This window comes from Wasmannia auropunctata, unplaced genomic scaffold (genome assembly GCF_000956235.1).
Source record: "Wasmannia auropunctata unplaced genomic scaffold, wasmannia.A_1.0 LD334186.1, whole genome shotgun sequence".
Lineage (NCBI taxonomy): Eukaryota > Metazoa > Arthropoda > Insecta > Hymenoptera > Formicidae > Wasmannia > Wasmannia auropunctata.
This window is the reverse complement of record NW_012028704.1, coordinates 191,893-209,483: the sequence shown is the minus strand read 5'-3', so window position 1 is coordinate 209,483 and position 17,591 is coordinate 191,893. Positions and strand designations below refer to the sequence as shown.

Here is a 17,591-nt window from a genome sequence, read left to right as displayed (position 1 = left end):
CATAATAAAAAAGTAAAGATTACTTAATAGAAGAATCTTTATAAAGAAATCTTTATTAAGAAATTACTTGGTGTGAAGAATGCTTATCGCGAGACTAATTCTTTCATGAAAATTTATCAACGTGTATTGTACATGTTATTAACAAAAACATTTGTAAAAAGCATTTCAAAATCTATAAGTAATCATTCTATACCAAATCCTATCAGACTTCAGATGAACTGTGACTCGAAAATCTTCAATCAAAAAATATTTCAGTCTTGAAAAAAAAGACTTAGTTTATATTTGCAACAAAGAATAAAAATCCTATTTTAGACTACATTACTTTTAAAGGAAATTGCATCATAGAAACAAAGCAATATAAATATATATAATTGTTTATTAATTATAATTTAAATGAATAGAGTTGCATTTAGCAATTAATTATTAATACTAATAATGTAAAATTTCCAATTAAATATATAATGGTAATAATAATAAATGCGTCATTGAAAAATAATATTAATCCGATTCTTCGGATTCCAAGTTTATACGACTACCAAACTTTGCATACAATTGTGTTTTTAATTCAGTCATGATAGTCTTCAAATCTGTGCATTTACTTTCTAATCTGGCAATCTCTTCTTTTTTCTTAGCTTTAGCATCCTCCAAAGAGCTCTAAAAAGAAGCTTTTCTTAATATCGATTAGATAACCATAATGCAGAAAAAATATCAATGCCGTCAAGAGAAAACATAAATTAAAATACTTATTTGAAACTTCTGACATAGACGATGTAAAAATAAAATCATTACAATCATAATTATTCTTGCTTAATCACCTGTGTCTTCTCAAGACAATGATAGATGAACACTTCTCCAATAAAATATGGTATTTTTACATCGTCGTCCATAAGAGCCAGTTCGTCGGAAGCATCCTCCAAATTCTTCAATTCGTTCTACCAATTGCAAACCAATTAATAATAATAATAATCTTTCTTGCAAGTTATTATAGTATTGGAGTTATTGATCATAATGTATGCAAAGCTTTGCATGACCAAATAAGGTCAACAATGTTATGAGGAAAAAACGACTTTTAACCAAATTACCTGCTTTACTCTAAGTTCTTCCTTATAATCTTCCATCTTGGCATTTTGTCTGGCAAATTTATTAATCTTCTGTTGCTCCTCGTAAGTGATATGAACATCGGAATCCTTGCAAAATATCATGAAATAGGTTAGAATCGCAAATGTGCAAAACAGTTTATCGCTCTATCAATTTTCACATAATATTTCTTGTATTAGTATTTTACCGGCTGAAATCCAGTTTGACTATTTTTCCCTCCCGCCATATTTATATTCTTTTATAATCAGTTCAATTGTTGCATTAAAATAATTATTTAAATTATGTGGGAGAGAATGAATTCGAAACCTTGTGTCTCTCGAAAAATCATCGGCGTCGATAACGCCATCTAAGATTTTGTCAAATAACTAAAACCGACATGACGATTTCTCATGTATGTATGTATGTATGTATCTTTAAAAAGTATTTAAATTTAGAATTTGCATATATGTATATAAAAAATCAACCAATTAACGTTTAAATAAAAAATATATTTGTCTATTTTATGAATGTGTATTTATATCTGTTCGTTATAAGTTTTACTTTATACTTAAAATGAAAAAGATATATAGGTAAATGGTGGAAAGGAAAAAGAGAAATCTTTTCGAAAATATTAGACTATTAATAATGTAATTGTGTATACGGGGCTACTGTTTTATTTCTATAATTTCATCTCTTAGAGAAGTTGGGAAATGAGAAATTTTAAGTTTGTATCTGATTATAAATTAGAGGCGAGGATGATGGATTGAACTTTGAAGGAATCATATAATATATATAGTTTATACAGTTCGTAATCCAATTTGATCGGATAAGAACGGATAAAATATTATGTATATATCAAATTTGATTTGTCGTAAAATTTTATAAATTTTTAAGATTCATTCCAAAAAGTATTAATACTAAATATTAATATTCTTAATTCATATTAAAAATAAAGTACAATATAGAGTGAAATAATTAATAAACTTCTTTTTCAAAATTATAATTATCTCTCATATAATTTGCTGTAGTCTAATATACAATAATGAAAAAATGTTAATTTATTTTCCTACTCTGAAACGTAAAATTTAATGGCGTTTTGAGCTCCTTGGTCTCTGGTGTAGGTCTCTGGTCTAGGTCTTTAGTCATAGACCTCTGCAGTTTGTATCGTAACTGCTGTTCTCTAGCAGATTTTAATTTTCTGGTCGGAGTGTTCTTTAATGCTTCATTCCAATCTCCTGTGTGCCTCAAATCCAACATTATCCTAATCGACTGGTCAAGCGTAAGACTCCTTGACGAGCTAGCGCCCCAGGTGAGATATTGGTCTATAGGAAATTTCGCCATCCGAATACCTTCTTTCTTAGCTTTTGCCAACGACAATGGTTGCGAATTGGACTAAAAACAAAAGTCCAATTTAATACACAATGTACCGACAGTATAAAATCCTGTCAGAAATCCTGTCCTTACCTTGTCTACCAATGCACCTATGATATAGATCGCATCTGGATCATATTCGGTTAAATTAACTCTACAGTGTGGAGTGAGATACACCAACTCATTCTTCGGAAATATATCTAAGTAAGATTGCGACGTTATTACCACCGGAAAATCATCTTGCATCAAAGTAGGTATGTTTTGAACAAGGTGCTGCTTGAGTAATCCGTCCTTGTTAAAATTACAGAAATAAAGACTCAGAGGATCGACGTGGTTGCGATTGCTGGCAAACGCCAGAGACAGTTGCTTAGCGCAATTGTGTATCTCGCGTGAACTCATAGCATTATCATAGCCACAATCAAACACTATCTTTGGCTCAAACATCAAACTCTGAATTAATTTGCCATTGTAAAAACGGTTTATAGTTGTGTCATATATACGCATAAACATTGTGTTATGCAAGAGTCCATATTTCATTCCACCATCCTCGTTTTCCTCTTGTTCCTTTTTTTCAGCCAGCCATTCAGCCTTCTTCAATGCTTTCTTCGCCTTATCATTTTCCACTGTTTTCTCATTACGCCACAAGTAATCAAGGTACTTTCTGAAAATAAGAAAAAACATGTCTCAATCAAAATTAGCCAAATTTAATTAAAAATCAAAGATATCTTCTAATAAAGGAAAAAAATAAATTACAAGGATAAATAAAATACTGACTTTCTCTTTGAATTGCTCCTCATGTCTAACAGCGTCAACCAGTCTGACGGATCAATTTGATTAGGTACTCTTTCGGCGTTATGTCGCATAACGTTCATTTCTAATTCTAGCATTTGAAAGCGCTTGTTATTCTCGGGGTTGGACAGAAACTCATCCAGCTTCTGCTTGTCCATTTCTCGCTTTCGATTTCTCAACTCGGAGCTCGTTAAATTTGGCTCGTCGAGCACAGCGTGACAGTAAAATCGCTTGTAGATTGCATTAATTGAACACGGAACGTTTACGCTCGAAAAATAGAGCTCAGACGACAAGACACTCTCGTGGCTCGATCGCGTGAAAAATTTCCTTTGAATCCTAACTGAGACTGTCAGGCATCTTCTCATGTTATTAAACATTTTATTTAATTTGTTACAACTGCAGTTCCTTACAACAATAGAAGTTATCACTTTGTCATACACGAATGAATCTCTCTAACCCAATTTTAAACAATTCTAACCTATGATACGAACGCAATTTAAGCCCAATAGACAAACGATGCGCCACCATGCGCACTTTTGCTAGAGAGATTCCGCGTTGCCGTCTCCGATCCCCTTACTGGAGAATCGAGAATTCCTCTATTCTGTAGCCAATCAATGTACTGAAAAAATTTGTTTCTAGAAACTTGAGTCAGTGTGGGAGGAAAGATGGTGCTGCACTCTACCTGAGAGCCCAAAGTCGAACTTCCGTTGCCTGTAATACACGGAGTTTAGACCCCCTGGGTGCATCGCCTAACAATCGCTTAATACGAGCTGATGCAAAAGGTGAGGTGAGCCGTCGCGGTATAGATAAAAGCGGGATTACGTTACGCTCGAGTAGGATACGAAATATATCGCGCGGAGATATTATTGCTGCATCGAGAAGAATAACGCATACACGTGCACGCGACTTTCGTTCGTCGGTGGCAAACGGTTACATGTGTACTAATATTGGGTGCCATATTGCGTTTCAGCCTTCGGATCGGATCCCGACACAGGTACCGATTGACGAGAGACAGAGAGGAGCAGCGGGCGCGTCGTTATACTCCTAGATCGCTTCGCAGACACGCTTCGCATACATCCCGTAATCTTGCTGCTTTTGCATCATGGACGAATCCGATCGCGAGGAGGCGGCGGCTTACCGGCGGCAACAACGATACTCAGTCAGCTCGGTGTAGTGCGAACAATATAGTGTGACTCGCGCGTGTCTATGGTCTACAGTCGGTGTATATACGGCGTACTGCTCGGTAACGAGGACTACGGATCTTTCGCGATTTGTTAGCAGCAGCAGCGGCGGCGGCGACGACGACGACGACGACGACGACGGTCGAGCCGAGAGGACAAGAGGACCGAGAGAGAGAGAGAGAGAGAGAGGACTCGTCTGTGCGAGCGGCCAGTTACGTGTGTGTTTTTCATTTCGTGTGAGACCCCCTCCTCCGTCCTCCGTGTTGTGCTCGCCATGACGTTACTGTGATATCTGTGAAATCCCAATAATATCAATCCCGATGTTGGCCATAGGATTGCGCCAATGTAACTTTCGTGCTTTCAACGTGGTGGAAAGAACTCGGAGCAGCAGCGACAGCGGCAGCGGCGGTGGCGACAGCGGCAGCAGCAACGTCGACGGCGACGGCGGCGGCGGCAACTCGTGGATACCGAAGAAAGCTTCAAACGCGTTTGAAGCTTTCGAGGTCGTATTCATGGAACTATGAACCTGGACTCGTTGTCTTTTACTTTGTCACAAATCAGTTATTTGGTTGCGAATTTGAGTAAGAAAAATTTCGAGGACAGCTGTCGGGAGATATCGGTCGTGAGTATCTTATCCATCCGCACACATTTTTCATCTTCGTCCTTTTCTCCCCTCCCCCTCCCCTCCATACGCGCGCCTTTCGAAAGTTGTCGCCGCGAGCTTTTCCCCCGTCTTTCTCCCCTCCTTTTGTTTCCACTGGTCGGTTATAATTCTCGAGAGACACAAAGCGATGTTTTTGTGCTCTTATCTCGTACACCGCCGATCTCTCACCAATATATCGTGCAAACATAGATATCCACGCTCGCGGAGCAACGTGAAAATTATATAGACGCGCACGTCCATGTGATCGCACCACGTTATCGAAACACTTTCATGCTTAAGATATTTCGAATGCTTGACCCCGGCCAATATCCGTCTATTTTTATCTTATTTCCTAACGTATCGTTTTGAATTGAGAAACCTGTTTTTTTTGTGTGTACGTAAATATGTATCAACGTAATGTTTACTTTTGCTCTGTCATAACCTCCTAAGTAGGAGGCTCTTTTAGGCTAATATTAAGGTCCATCTACAATGAGAATAGACGTATGCCATACAAGACGTAAGCCGTAAGAAATTGACTAATCGTAGTCAATTATTTTTCTTATTGACGACTATGATTGGTCTCAATTTCTTACTTTACTACTCTCATTGTAAATAAACCTTTTACATTTGTTTGTTTTTATACAATAAATTTTTCAAGTCTAAAGATTGACCTATATCTCTGTATAGAGATTCGAGAACCTTTCTGTTTTGCAGCCAATCAACATGCTTGAAAAATTTGTCATACGACAAAAATGGACAAATGTAGTATTTTGGCCTTAGTCTCTCATTCCAACATTTTTGCATTTTCTATTTCTCGTTACCTTCTTTGTTACTGAGATCTCTTTCGAGTTTTTTTTACAAGTTTTTTACAAAAATGTAAATTAAATATTAGATACTATATTAAGTGTAAAAATTACAAATACATATATACAACATTTATGAGTTGTACATGTCGTTGTTGAAATCGTCAAAAGTTTAATGTCAAAGAACATTTACTAATTCTGATCCCTTTGCAGTTGGTGCAGTGGCATGGTCTAGAGACAGAACGACATTTGTTGCGCTGTCTGATATCGTGTGTTGACTTTTCCAAGGGTGAGCCGTCAGATTTGAGTGCGAAAGATTATTTCCAAGCAAAGCTACTAAAACAGGAGTGTAATAGCTTATTGAGCAAACCTTCTTTTATATCTACTTTGTGCTTTGCTATAGATAATCCCTTACATCATCAAAAGGTATTTATGCGAAGAACTTGCTATTTTTACCACTGTTGCAAATAGATGATATGCTTACATAAGGCGGAATGTACGCTAATATTTTCTATTTACTTTTCAGTCACTGAATCCCTCACCCAAGTTTTTTATTAATTTGAAAAAAACACTTGGCCTGACCTTGGTGCAGGAGGTCGCGTTTGCGATTGCGTTACAGCATTCAGAAAACGCGGAAATTCGTGCTTCAGCCTTAGAGCACACTCAGAAGCAGCTGCCCGAGTTGATAAAGAATTACATAAACTCAGAGACGAGTAACAAGCATCACGAGGGTGGTTTGCACGACTCTCTGCCTCAGGTCCTTCATCTGATACTCAGCCAGGCCCTCCATACTGCCAATCCGTACAATCTACCTACGGAAACAAAAGAAAAATTTCTCAAACACTTGCGACGCGACTTTCCCCGTGAATTGGTACCAGTAGTGCTAGCACCATTCCTGTATCCGGGAGACGAGGAAACTCTGCAATTCAAAATCGAGTTAAACATGGCCGTCACTCAGATGGTAAAATATCATTATTTATTATCTATAATTGTCATTTATAAGATTTTGATACATTAACATTTTTTTTTATTTTAGGATAACAACACTCTTGTAGAGTTGATTATGGAATTAGGATACAGTTTTACCAACAGCATAGAAGAATGCCGATCAGCATTAACAGGTTTAGGTCCCAGGGAGATATCCCCAGCATGTGTTGCCCGTGTATTGTCACAGATGGCACGTAGCTGTAGCAGTCTCGATGATGCTGGAGCCCTACAAACGTTTTGGAGCAACTCAACCGCCTCGCAGGATTCCAGTAAGGAGAAACCATCGGACAGTTCCATTGCCACAACATGGAACGTCGAAGTATTCATTTTAACGTTGAAAGAGATAGTAAGTTTATACCATGCCTTTATAAATTGGTTAATTTCGTATCTATATATAATTTTTCCTTTAATTTTCTGTATTTTAATATTTTCTACAGTTTAGTACTTTTTTTTAACGTTCTCTACCGATTAATTTAAATTATACATAATGCGATTGTTATCAATATTAACTGTATACTTTTCAGCAATCCACATTGTCTTGGAACGAAGTGATGATGAAATTAGATCATGCAGAGTTCATGATAAAGGACAGGCAAGGTTTAAACTTGTTGATTACGGGTCTCAAGCTGGCCTTCCAGCATCAGGGGTATCCACCCGACATGTTTCCCGTTGACCACTTTTATCGACTCTGGGAAAATGTAGAAGGCCAATTTTCTTTAATTCAACAAATCCTCAAGTGCCCGGACATATTTTGTTTTGCTGACTATCCGTATCATACGGTGACAGTCGATGTATTGAAAGCAGCTCCTGAGAGCGACAGCAAGGAAGCCCAAACCTGGCGTTCATTGAACGTAATCGAGTTACTTTTACATATGGCCGAGAGAGGCTTGTACACTTCTGTACAAGAGGTCTTCAAGTGGCCACTCCAGCATTGTCCGGATGTACTTATTTTGGCGTTACTACAGATGAATTCACCTTTCACGTTACTGAGACAGGAGTTGTTTACCACTCTGTTACCGATCTTTCTCGGCAATCATCCAAACTCTGCTGTGATACTGCATCATGCATGGCATACTAATCATCCAAAAATTAAATCTCTTATAATGCATGCCATGGCAGAATGGTATACGCGTGGTGATCACGATCAAACGAGATTATCGCGAATCTTGGATGTTGCGCAGGATTTGAAAGCACTCTCTGCTTTACTTAATTCGCAATCTTTTCCATTCGTCATTGATCTTGCCTGTTTGGCGTCTCGGCGAGAGTACTTGAAACTAGAAAAGTGGTTGACAGACAAGATTAGGGACCATGGAGAAGTTTTTGTTGCTGCGTGTGTGAAATTTCTACAACGACGATGTCCCCAAGTCATGGGTCCTGGTATCAAAGAGGATCCTACAGTTCCTAAGGCAAGCCAGCTGCCACAGGAAACGCTCACTACAATCTTGGCTTGCTTGCAAGTTTGCGCCGGGTATGTTTTCTTTACACGGAATTTATATAATTCATCGACATTTAATTATGTAATCACATCTGATTTTTCTGTTTTCCATATATTGTAGAAGTGTCTCCCAAGAACTTTCGGATTTAATAATGACGATGGTGCAGAATTGCAGTCTAATGCTGAGTAAGAGCACTATGAACAGACCACCACCACCGGGAGTCCTTAGGCATCGAGGATTAGAAATTCTTAATCCGGCAACTTTGGGAAGCCAAGTATGATCTTTTCTTCGTATATATTTATTCTTTTGTCAATAATTTGTGAATGTTATACCGTTTCTTCGTTTATAAATTACTTTTTTTTTACTTTTTATTTTTTCTTGCTAGATAAAATTTTTTATTAATTCGTTAAATTATATTTAAAATTATACCTTACAGCATATGTATATATTATTTTGTAATGTATATTATTTTATTTTCCACAGCTATTTTCCTCAAAGCAAGTCGATCCTCTTGGAAATCTTGGTACAAGTCTTGCTTCCATGGGTCTGGGTACAGGCCTTGGACCTCCCAGTAGCTCCGCATTTAATTTGCCTGGCGCACTAGGTCCTCTGGTTTCAGCGCCCGGATCTCCTTCGCGACTCATGGGACCTTCTCCAAGTCCATTCCCTATGTTACCATTATCGTCGCAATTACACTCTGGCCCGGTTGGTACTCAGGGACCATCTGTACTTCCTGGTAGTACAATAGGTGGATTGGGACGTCTCGGACCGCCAGCCGGTATTGAGAAAGCGAGAATACCGGAAACTTCTAATTTATTCCCCGACATGGGACAAAATGTATCCAAAGAGGTCGAGGACGAAGCTAATAGTTATTTTCAACGTATATACAATCATCCACCACATCCGACTCTATCGATCGACGAAGTGCTTGATATGTTGAAAAAATTTCAAGATTCTGGTATTAGGCGGGAAAGAGAAGTGTTTAATTGTATGCTGCGAAATTTATTCGAAGAATATAGATTTTTCCCACAATATCCGGAAAAGGAATTGCAAATAACGGCACAATTGTTCGGTGGAATTATCGAGAGAGGGCTTGTGAACAGTTATATGACACTTGGATTAGCCCTGCGATTCGTCCTTGATGCACTTAAAAAACCAGAAGGCAGCAAGATGTATTATTTTGGCATAACAGCTTTGGATCGATTTAAGAGTCGTTTGAAGGAATATCAAACGTACTGCGAACACGTACGAACGATTTCGCATTTCACTGAATTTCCGCCTCACTTGGTGGAATATATAGAGTACGGGTTACAAGGACAAGAACCACCGTCGAGGCCGCAAGGTCCAAAAACTTTGGCAGCAATGCTAGCTCCAGTTACAACCCCATACAAAACTATGACTACAACTACCATTACAACTAGCACTACGCAAGCGAAACCGTCTACGACCCCAACTACGTCTCTCTCGGCTAGAGTAAGTTCAATAATAAAAATTATCGAAATCTTTCAAGCTTCACAGAATCTCCATTCCGTGTATGCTTAACATTTTTTTTCCCCTCCTTTATTTCCGCAGCCCTCTATGCCTTCAGTCGCCACTGCAACCAACATCGATACGTTGCTTGTGGCAACAGACAAAGAGGAAAAAATTACGACACCGCCGGAAGCTTTGCAGGACAAAACTGCTTTTATCTTCAATAATCTCAGTCAACTGAATCTGCAACAGAAATGTGATGAGATCCGCGAAATTGTCACGGAAGAATATTGGCCGTGGATGGCACAATATCTAGTGATGAAACGTGCCAGCATAGAATTAAACTTTCATGCCCTATATTCGAATTTTCTGGATTGTATAAAGTTACCCGAAGTGAATAAAATGGTCACAAGAGAAACATTCCGAAATATTAAGGTGGGTAAAATGAAGAATTTTTGTGAATGTACGTTTAGCTTTCAGATAATTTTCTTGTATTGCAGCTTTTATATAAATTTTATTTTATTTTATTTTAGGTTCTCTTACGAAGCGATAAGGGAATAGCTAATTTCTCTGACCGATCTCTATTGAAAAATCTAGGACACTGGCTCGGAATGTTGACACTAGGCAGGAACAAGCCTATTTTACAGGTATATCATTATGGCAAATATGTGTATTATAATAATACTATTATAATTATGAATATTGCGTTAATTTTACCATTTTAACTACTTTACAGATAGACATAGATCTAAAAAGTTTACTCGTTGAAGCATATCACAAAGGGCAGCAAGAGCTTCTTTATGTAGTGCCCTTTGTTGCAAAAGTACTTGAGAGTTGTGCGAAAAGTCGTGTCTTTCGGCCACCCAATCCATGGACTATGGCAATTATGAACGTTCTAGCCGAATTACATCAGGAACCTGATTTAAAATTGAATTTAAAATTTGAAATAGAAGTACTTTGCAAGAATCTAAGCATTGATGTTGGGGTAAGTGTGCTATGTTTATTCCTATGTATATATGCGTAATTTGTTATTTGTTTAAAATTGAATTTTGGCTTTTTCTGTGTCTAGGAATTGAAACCAGTCATTTACTTGAAAGATCCGGAAAAATTGCGCAATCTAGAATATCAATTGTCACATCCGAACAAGAAATCGGAGACGACTAACAATCAACAGCAATCTCAGGGGCCTATAGAGGAGTTGGTTGGACCGACAACAAGCAGTACCATCAACCCTCAAACTGCACCACCTGCGGATACAACACCCTCATTGCCAGCTGGTCAACCTGAGCCACGATTTAATTACATGGATATATCTGTAACGGGCATTGCTAATATATCTCAACACATTACCATTAACAATCAAGTAAGGAAAAAAACTTATTCTCTTGTATACGAAATTTTCTTATTTTTTTATGAAAGAGATATTGAGAATAATAAACTACATATTAGTTAGGATATATATTTTATGGATATATAAAATGGATTTCAGATACCTCTATTCCAAACACATCCTCATTTGAAACAATTCATTCGTCCGGCCGTCGAAAGAGCAATTCAGGAATGGATTCATCCTGTCGTAGATAGGTCAATTAAAATTGCTCTTACGACCAGCGAGCAAATTGTGAGGAAAGATTTTGCATTGGATCCGGAAGAAGTGCGAATGCGTACAGCAGCACGTCATATGGCGCGCAATTTAACCGCTGGCATGGCTATGATTACGTGTCGTGATCAGGTAGATCTACATGAGATATCGCTACAAAATTATAAAAATTTTGCAATAACCACGTCCACAAAATTTCGGACGTGAAAAAAAAATTACTTTATTCAAATCATCTATATAAACGATAAATATTATTTCCTCTGTATTTGAAAATTGTAGATGATTTTAAAATAATCTTGAAGAATAAATACTTTTAAATTTTAATTTAGATCTTTAATAAAATTTTAATAAAATAAAATAACTAAGTTGCATATCTTCAGTCAAACAAAGACATAACTGCACATTAAGATTTAAACTAAAAAAAAACTTAATGTCATTCAATTGTTTATTAATTTCTTATTTTTTGCGTTTGTTGCGTTATAGATCCTGGCATCGATTAGTACAAATTTAAAACAAGCCTTTCTCACGGCGTTGATCGGTACGACTCCGCAGCAGAAAGAACTTGTTGAACTTGCGGCAAATCAAGTCGCTACTGAAAACATGGAACTCGCATGTGCGTTCGTACAAAAGACAGCTATTGAGAAAGCAGTACCCGAAATGGACAAACGGCTATTGAACGAAATTGAGTTGCGAAAAATCGCTCGTCAAGAAGGGAGAAGATACTGTGATCCTCTTGCTAAGTATCAAGCCGAGAGAATGCCGGAGCAGATAAGGCTTAAACTCGGTGGCGTAACGCCTCAACAAATGGCTGTATATGAAGAATTTGCTAGAAATATTCCAGGATTTCTTCCGCTCTCTGAACGAGATACGCAAACACTCTTTATACCGAAACCTATTTCTGTAAGAATTATTTCTTTTATGCCTTATATATATATCGGAAAAATTTGCGATATACAAAATCTCATTCGGTTTTTTTCATTTCTTTATTATGCCCTAAAGGAGGCTCCTCTCACCGCATTCACGCCCAACTCTGCGGTGGCAGTTGCTACAGCACAACAAGTAGCAGCCTATGCAACTGTAGCAGTTAGCAACGACGAAGTGGGTGCAATGTTGGAAAAACTTGCGGCGGAAGTTGAAGTCCTAATGAACGCTATAGCATCTGCGGTACCTCCAGCGCAGCACACTCTTCTTCATAGTCTTCTGGAATCGATAATACTCACGAGAAGATCAAGAGATGCCAATGCAGCTATGACATTATTGAAGAAAGTGAGTTACGCGAGTAAACGCGATATTCAATTAAATAAATCATAAGATTGTAGTACATAAGAGGCAGAACTGACCAATAATTATTTCACAGGCTGTCGAAGGTTTGCTAGATGGGCCCATCATTAACAGCGGCGTCATCGACTCTGATAATCTAATACAACGCTACAGAGAATTGCACTTACGAATTTTGAAGACACTTCAAGATCCACGTGCGTACGGTATGCAATGGACCAACAAGCACGTGACTCGTTGTTTGATCGAATGCCGAGAGGACTATCGGTATAATTTCGAAGCCGTAGACTACCTCATAAGGTAAGGACAGCGATAAATGTTATGTCCTTTGGAGAACACCTAGAAGATATTGTTATTACGGATGATAATATTTTGCAGATCTCACTTGATTAGTCTTCCGCAATACGACATAGCTGTAGCGCAAGCTGTAGAGGCGGGAAATGCCTTGGCAACAGTATTCGCTATGCAGTTGGTTCAACTTTACTTGATTGACGAGAGACAAGCGACTCATGTTACCGAAACTGATTTATTCCACACAATTGAAATATTGGCTCGAATGTCACATCATCGAACACCACCAGAAGGGTATTATTATTATTATAAATCCTTATTTCCGAAAACGTTTAACAAATGTATAATCTGAATCCATTTCATAAATCATGCTTCTCCGAATTTTTTTAAAATATCTATTTCTTGTACAGTTATACCACTTCCTATTCTCTCGTTTTTTTTATCTTTTAGAGATGGTTTTTTTTTAAATTTTTTTATTATATATTTGTTCAGGTTACTTGTTTGTATATATTTATACGTAAAAAGTGAAAATATTAATCGATTTTTGCCCTTATAAGTAATAAGGCAATATTAAAATATTAAAGTAAAATTGTCTACTTTATGAGATATTTTATATTTTGACAGAATGTTAACATTAAAAAACGCGCGCTTGATTATTTACATGATTTCACAGCACGAAATAAGTAAAGCGAGTACTTGTATGTATTTAGACATATATATATATATATATATATATATATATATATATATATAAAAGTGTTCATATCATTTCAGAATCTCGCTCTACAGATTGACAAGTTTAGTAGAGTCACTGCGTGCAAATCACGATTCCGGTGTATTGGTAGATAGAGCACCAGCAGGACCTACGGCGCATATTCATTCTGGAATCCTGCAGGTGAGAGTAAGTAGATTGTCCAGATTATCCAGTAGATTTTCAGCGATATTTTGTACTGCTACTGTTAACGATTATTTATTGTCGGTATTATATTATTAAGTGTTAAACAGTTGTTAAAAAGTATTGCGTGGAATAATAGTTTATGCTATAAACGCTGCAATTTTTATTGATTCTCTTCAATTAGTCTGCGATCATAAAGAATGTTTTCCAATAATAATTCCGAGACGATGCCGACGAACTAACAAAGAGTACGAAATACCAAAGTCTCTCGCAAGTATGTCGTAAGCCCTAAACGATTAACATGTGGCATACATTCGCGTTTTACAGGCTCGTGATTTCGACGATCCACCTGGATTGATGGACAAGACGGAGTATCTGTTACGTGAATGGGTGCAAATGCACCATAATCCGCAGTACGCACGAGACCCCACGAAAGCGTTTAGCATATTTGTTCATCAAATGAACATCCATGGCATCCTGAAGACTGACGATCTCATCACGAGATTCTTCAAGCTAAGCACACAGATGTGCGTCGACCTTTGTTACCGAACTCTATCAGAAACTGGCTTAGCTCCATCGATCATACGTGCAAAGTGCTTCCATTCACTGGACGCGTTCGTACGTCTCGTCGCACTTCTGGTGAAGCACTCGGGTGACGCTACTAATACCCACACCAAGATAAACCTTTTGAATAAGGTACTTGGTATCGTAGCCGGTGTGCTGTTACAGGACCACGAGATACGTGGTGCCGATTTCCAACAATTGCCGTACCACAGAATCTTTATTATGCTCTTCTTGGAATTGTGCGCGCCCGAGCCGGTACTGGAGGCCGTAAATTTCCAAGTTCTAACTGCCTTCTGCCACACCCTGCACATCCTACGACCGGCGAAAGCGTCAGGCTTCTGTTACGCCTGGCTGGAGTTGGTCTCGCACCGAGTCTTCATCGGCCGCATGCTGGCTATCACGCCGCAGCAAAAGTGCTGGGGGATGTACGCGCAACTTCTCATCGATCTGTTCAAGTATCTCGCACCCTATCTACGAAACGCGGAGCTGGCGAAGCCTGTAACGAGTTTATACAAAGGGACGCTACGTGTATTGCTCGTGCTGCTCCATGATTTTCCAGAGTTCCTTTGCGATTATCACTATGGATTTTGCGATGTGATACCACCGAATTGCATACAAATGAGAAATCTTATTTTGAGCGCGTTTCCGAGAAATATGCGTCTACCCGATCCGTTCACGCCGAATCTGAAGGTTGACATGCTGCAGGAGATAGCGCATGCCCCGCGTGTCCTCACCAATTTCGCGTCCACTATACAGCCGTTGACTTTCAAGAAGGAGCTCGACTCCTATCTGAAGGCTCGCGCGCCGGTCACCTTCCTGTCAGAACTTCGCAGCAATTTGCAGGTTTCGCAAGAGGCCGGCGTGCGTTATAATATACAGCTAATGAACGCTCTGGTGCTCTACGTAGGCACGCAAGCTATAGGATTTATTCGCAACAAGGGCCACGCTCCTAACATGTCTACCATCGCGCACTCCGCGCACATGGATATCTTCCAGAATTTAGCCGTCGATCTGGATACCGAGGGCCGTTATTTGTTCCTAAACGCCATAGCGAATCAGTTGCGATATCCTAACAGTCACACGCATTACTTCAGTTGTACGATTCTGTACTTGTTCGCCGAAGCGAATACGGAAGCGATACAGGAGCAGATCACGAGGGTTCTTCTGGAAAGACTGATTGTAAACAGACCACATCCATGGGGACTTCTCATCACCTTTATCGAACTAATCAAGAATCCGACGTATAAATTCTGGTCACACGAGTTTGTACATTGCGCGCCGGAAATTGAGAAGTAAGTCTTATTTCTTAATTTTTTTAGAAATTAAATGTTAATATAATCTCAATTTTATATCCAGCAGGAGATATCGCGCGAATCTTTATTTTTTAATAAAAATGATGCTAAAACGAATTAAAATTCAATTATATTCAGCATTGAATGACAAGTGTTATTATATCGATATTACATTCTTTGACAAAAAGGAATCGATCTGATAAAGTCGAACTGATAAGAGAAATAGAAATTAGAATTGGCTGCATTTAGCATTAGTCAAATGTAAAAATTTAAACCCACACATTTTTTTTTTTTTTTTTTACCTACACAATCGAGCGATTTCTTCTTTTTCTTAAAATTCGGCATTCGTTATTGTTTCAGATTGTTCGAATCCGTAGCTAGATCGTGTATGGTACAGAAGCAGGTGCCCACAACGGAGACGGAGATTCCAGAGTGATAGAGCGTTTCACTCCTCAAATGCTGCTGTGTGTGTACAGTAAAATGAAAGTGACTGATTGTTGCGTGTAAAAAGTTGTTGGTAGGGATAAACTATCGCGTTTCAGTTTTTTTGAGATGGATAGATATTGAGTAATCGTAAATAAGTGTGTATCGATTTAAATAAGGTGTAAGTGAGACAATTATTGCGTTAATATTTTAATAAGGAGAAACGTCGATTAAGGGGAGCAAAACCTCATACACCTCACTGAACGTGTCTTTCGGACAATGTATTTCATCACACTGTGTATTATATATAAACGACATTGTACACATAATGCAAATGTCAGTATATAGATAATAAAGTGTATCGTGGTGGAGAACTCAGGAGTTCATGGAAAAAAAAGAAAAAAAAATAACAAATGGTGTTCAACAAATGCAATTACGACGAATGTTTCTCGCGCACGTGTACGATTTATTGCAAATCTGTATTCCCGAAAAAAGGTATATAAGCATGGAATATGTTGTACAATGCGAGACAGATATTTGTAGAGAGAGATAAACGCTTTAGGAACTATTATTATTTAAGTATACGATACGTTTTGAGAATCTGTGACATAGCGTAGGATACTAATATATACATAGATATGATTTTTTAAGAAAAATTACATAAATAATAATGAGAAATAACAGGCCGAAATGTAATTTATTTACACGATTATTTGGCCTGGAGGATTTCTACTGCGATTTTTAGATTTTTCGATGTAGCGAATTTTTGAGTGATACTTATTAAACGATTTATTCAATCTTTTGCTATATACATCGTTTGTACAGACTTGAAATATTATTTCTAAACGGGAGATTACAAAGATTGTTGGTCGCGCGTAGCGTGATAAGCGTCTCTCTCTTTATCGGGGAATTTGGTCGGTAAATTCGGACTGTGCAAGTGACACTTTGCAGGGTACATGATACCCGCGACGTTCACTTCGTAATCGCCCGATAATACGTACTCGTTTGTCACCTCTTGTGGTTGACCTTTCGAATCGAAATTCTGCACAAATCCAAGACACACCTGTAGATCATTCAACAAGTTATTTCAAGGAGAAAAAAAGTCGGTGATCTCGTAAATCCTATAGGTTCCCCCCCCCCCTCGAAAAGCATGCAAAACTAAATTCACCTGTTTTTTGAACGTAAATCCGTAACCCGTGGTGGTTGTCATTCCGCAATGCCTTCCGTTTCGATAAATAGGCTCGCCACCCCAGCACCAAGTATCAAACTCGAGATCGTGATCGTTTAACAGTAATTGCACGTACTTGCGCTGGACTCCTTGCTCACGCTGTCTCAAAAGAGCATCTCTACCTATGAAGTCAACTTCCTTCTACGGAATGAAAAATTTTATATGTACTAGTACATATAACAGGCGCGCGCTGCATATTGAATCCCGTACATCTTCCAGTAACATTTATACCAACAATACATTTTAATTAAACAAATTTTAAC

At 38.2% G+C, this 17,591-nt stretch overlaps 4 protein-coding genes across 5 annotated transcripts in view; 1 reads left to right on the top strand and 3 right to left on the bottom strand.

The window, feature by feature from the left end:
- Positions 1-485: 485 nt before the first annotated feature.
- On the bottom strand, positions 486-1,466 carry LOC105459468 (prefoldin subunit 4). The gene is made up of 4 exons (XM_011705523.1): positions 1,286-1,466; positions 1,083-1,187; positions 816-932; positions 486-654 (listed from the first exon to the last, which is right to left on the bottom strand). Exons 1-4 carry the CDS (start codon positions 1,322-1,324, stop codon positions 499-501), a joined length of 417 nt encoding a protein of 138 aa, XP_011703825.1. The 5' UTR covers positions 1,325-1,466; the 3' UTR covers positions 486-498.
- A 573-nt stretch (positions 1,467-2,039) lies between these two features.
- On the bottom strand, positions 2,040-3,776 carry LOC105459467 (mitochondrial ribonuclease P protein 1 homolog). The gene is made up of 3 exons (XM_011705521.1): positions 3,223-3,776; positions 2,542-3,109; positions 2,040-2,469 (listed from the first exon to the last, which is right to left on the bottom strand). Exons 1-3 carry the CDS (start codon positions 3,612-3,614, stop codon positions 2,131-2,133), a joined length of 1,299 nt encoding a protein of 432 aa, XP_011703823.1. The 5' UTR covers positions 3,615-3,776; the 3' UTR covers positions 2,040-2,130.
- Positions 3,777-4,863: 1,087 nt separating this feature from the next.
- Positions 4,864-16,910, top strand: LOC105459464 (CCR4-NOT transcription complex subunit 1). Of its 2 annotated transcripts, none has more exons than XM_011705516.1 (19): positions 4,864-5,040; positions 6,078-6,290; positions 6,391-6,825; positions 6,901-7,197; positions 7,376-8,319; positions 8,408-8,561; positions 8,771-9,760; positions 9,860-10,192; positions 10,291-10,404; positions 10,494-10,742; positions 10,827-11,120; positions 11,247-11,489; positions 11,841-12,257; positions 12,357-12,623; positions 12,715-12,935; positions 13,014-13,220; positions 13,701-13,821; positions 14,149-15,677; positions 16,038-16,910. In XM_011705516.1, exons 1-19 carry the CDS (start codon positions 4,939-4,941, stop codon positions 16,111-16,113), a joined length of 7,206 nt encoding a protein of 2,401 aa, XP_011703818.1. In that variant the 5' UTR covers positions 4,864-4,938; the 3' UTR covers positions 16,114-16,910. The 2 variants fall into 2 exon arrangements, with proteins under 2 accessions (XP_011703818.1, XP_011703817.1); XM_011705515.1 differs by having other exon boundaries at positions 13,701-13,827.
- Positions 16,864-17,591, bottom strand: part of LOC105459465 (pyruvate dehydrogenase phosphatase regulatory subunit, mitochondrial) — a 4,908-nt gene continuing 4,180 nt past the window's right edge. The window contains exons 13-14 of the mRNA XM_011705517.1: positions 17,269-17,469; positions 16,864-17,163 (exon numbers count right to left, since the gene is read on the bottom strand). Coding sequence (XP_011703819.1) covers positions 16,954-17,163; positions 17,269-17,469 — 411 coding nt within the window. The 3' untranslated portion in view covers positions 16,864-16,953. The remainder of the gene's footprint in view (positions 17,164-17,268; positions 17,470-17,591) is intronic.

What these genes read in the sequence shown, in the direction of transcription:
- LOC105459468 (XM_011705523.1), bottom strand. Translation starts at nt 1,324, where the DNA reads ATGGCGGGAGGGAAAAATAGTCAAACTGGATTTCAGCCG. An exon ending in GTCAAACTGGATTTCAGCCG is followed by an intron (nt 1,188 to 1,285) that starts GTAAAATACTAA and finishes ATATTTTGCAAG; the next exon opens with GATTCCGATGTTCATATCAC. An exon ending in AAGAACTTAGAGTAAAGCAG is followed by an intron (nt 933 to 1,082) that starts GTAATTTGGTTA and finishes TGCAATTGGTAG; the next exon opens with AACGAATTGAAGAATTTGGA.
- LOC105459467 (XM_011705521.1), bottom strand. Translation starts at nt 3,614, where the DNA reads ATGTTTAATAACATGAGAAGATGCCTGACAGTCTCAGTTAGGATTCAA. An exon ending in AGGAGCAATTCAAAGAGAAA is followed by an intron (nt 3,110 to 3,222) that starts GTCAGTATTTTA and finishes TCTTATTTTCAG; the next exon opens with AAAGTACCTTGATTACTTGT. An exon ending in TAGGTGCATTGGTAGACAAG is followed by an intron (nt 2,470 to 2,541) that starts GTAAGGACAGGA and finishes TTTTGTTTTTAG; the next exon opens with TCCAATTCGCAACCATTGTC.
- LOC105459464 (XM_011705515.1), top strand. Translation starts at nt 4,939, where the DNA reads ATGAACCTGGACTCGTTGTCTTTTACTTTGTCACAAATCAGTTATTTG. An exon ending in AAACATTCCGAAATATTAAG is followed by an intron (nt 10,193 to 10,290) that starts GTGGGTAAAATG and finishes ATTTTATTTTAG; the next exon opens with GTTCTCTTACGAAGCGATAA. An exon ending in CTGGAATCCTGCAGGTGAGA is followed by an intron (nt 13,828 to 14,148) that starts GTAAGTAGATTG and finishes CGCGTTTTACAG; the next exon opens with GCTCGTGATTTCGACGATCC.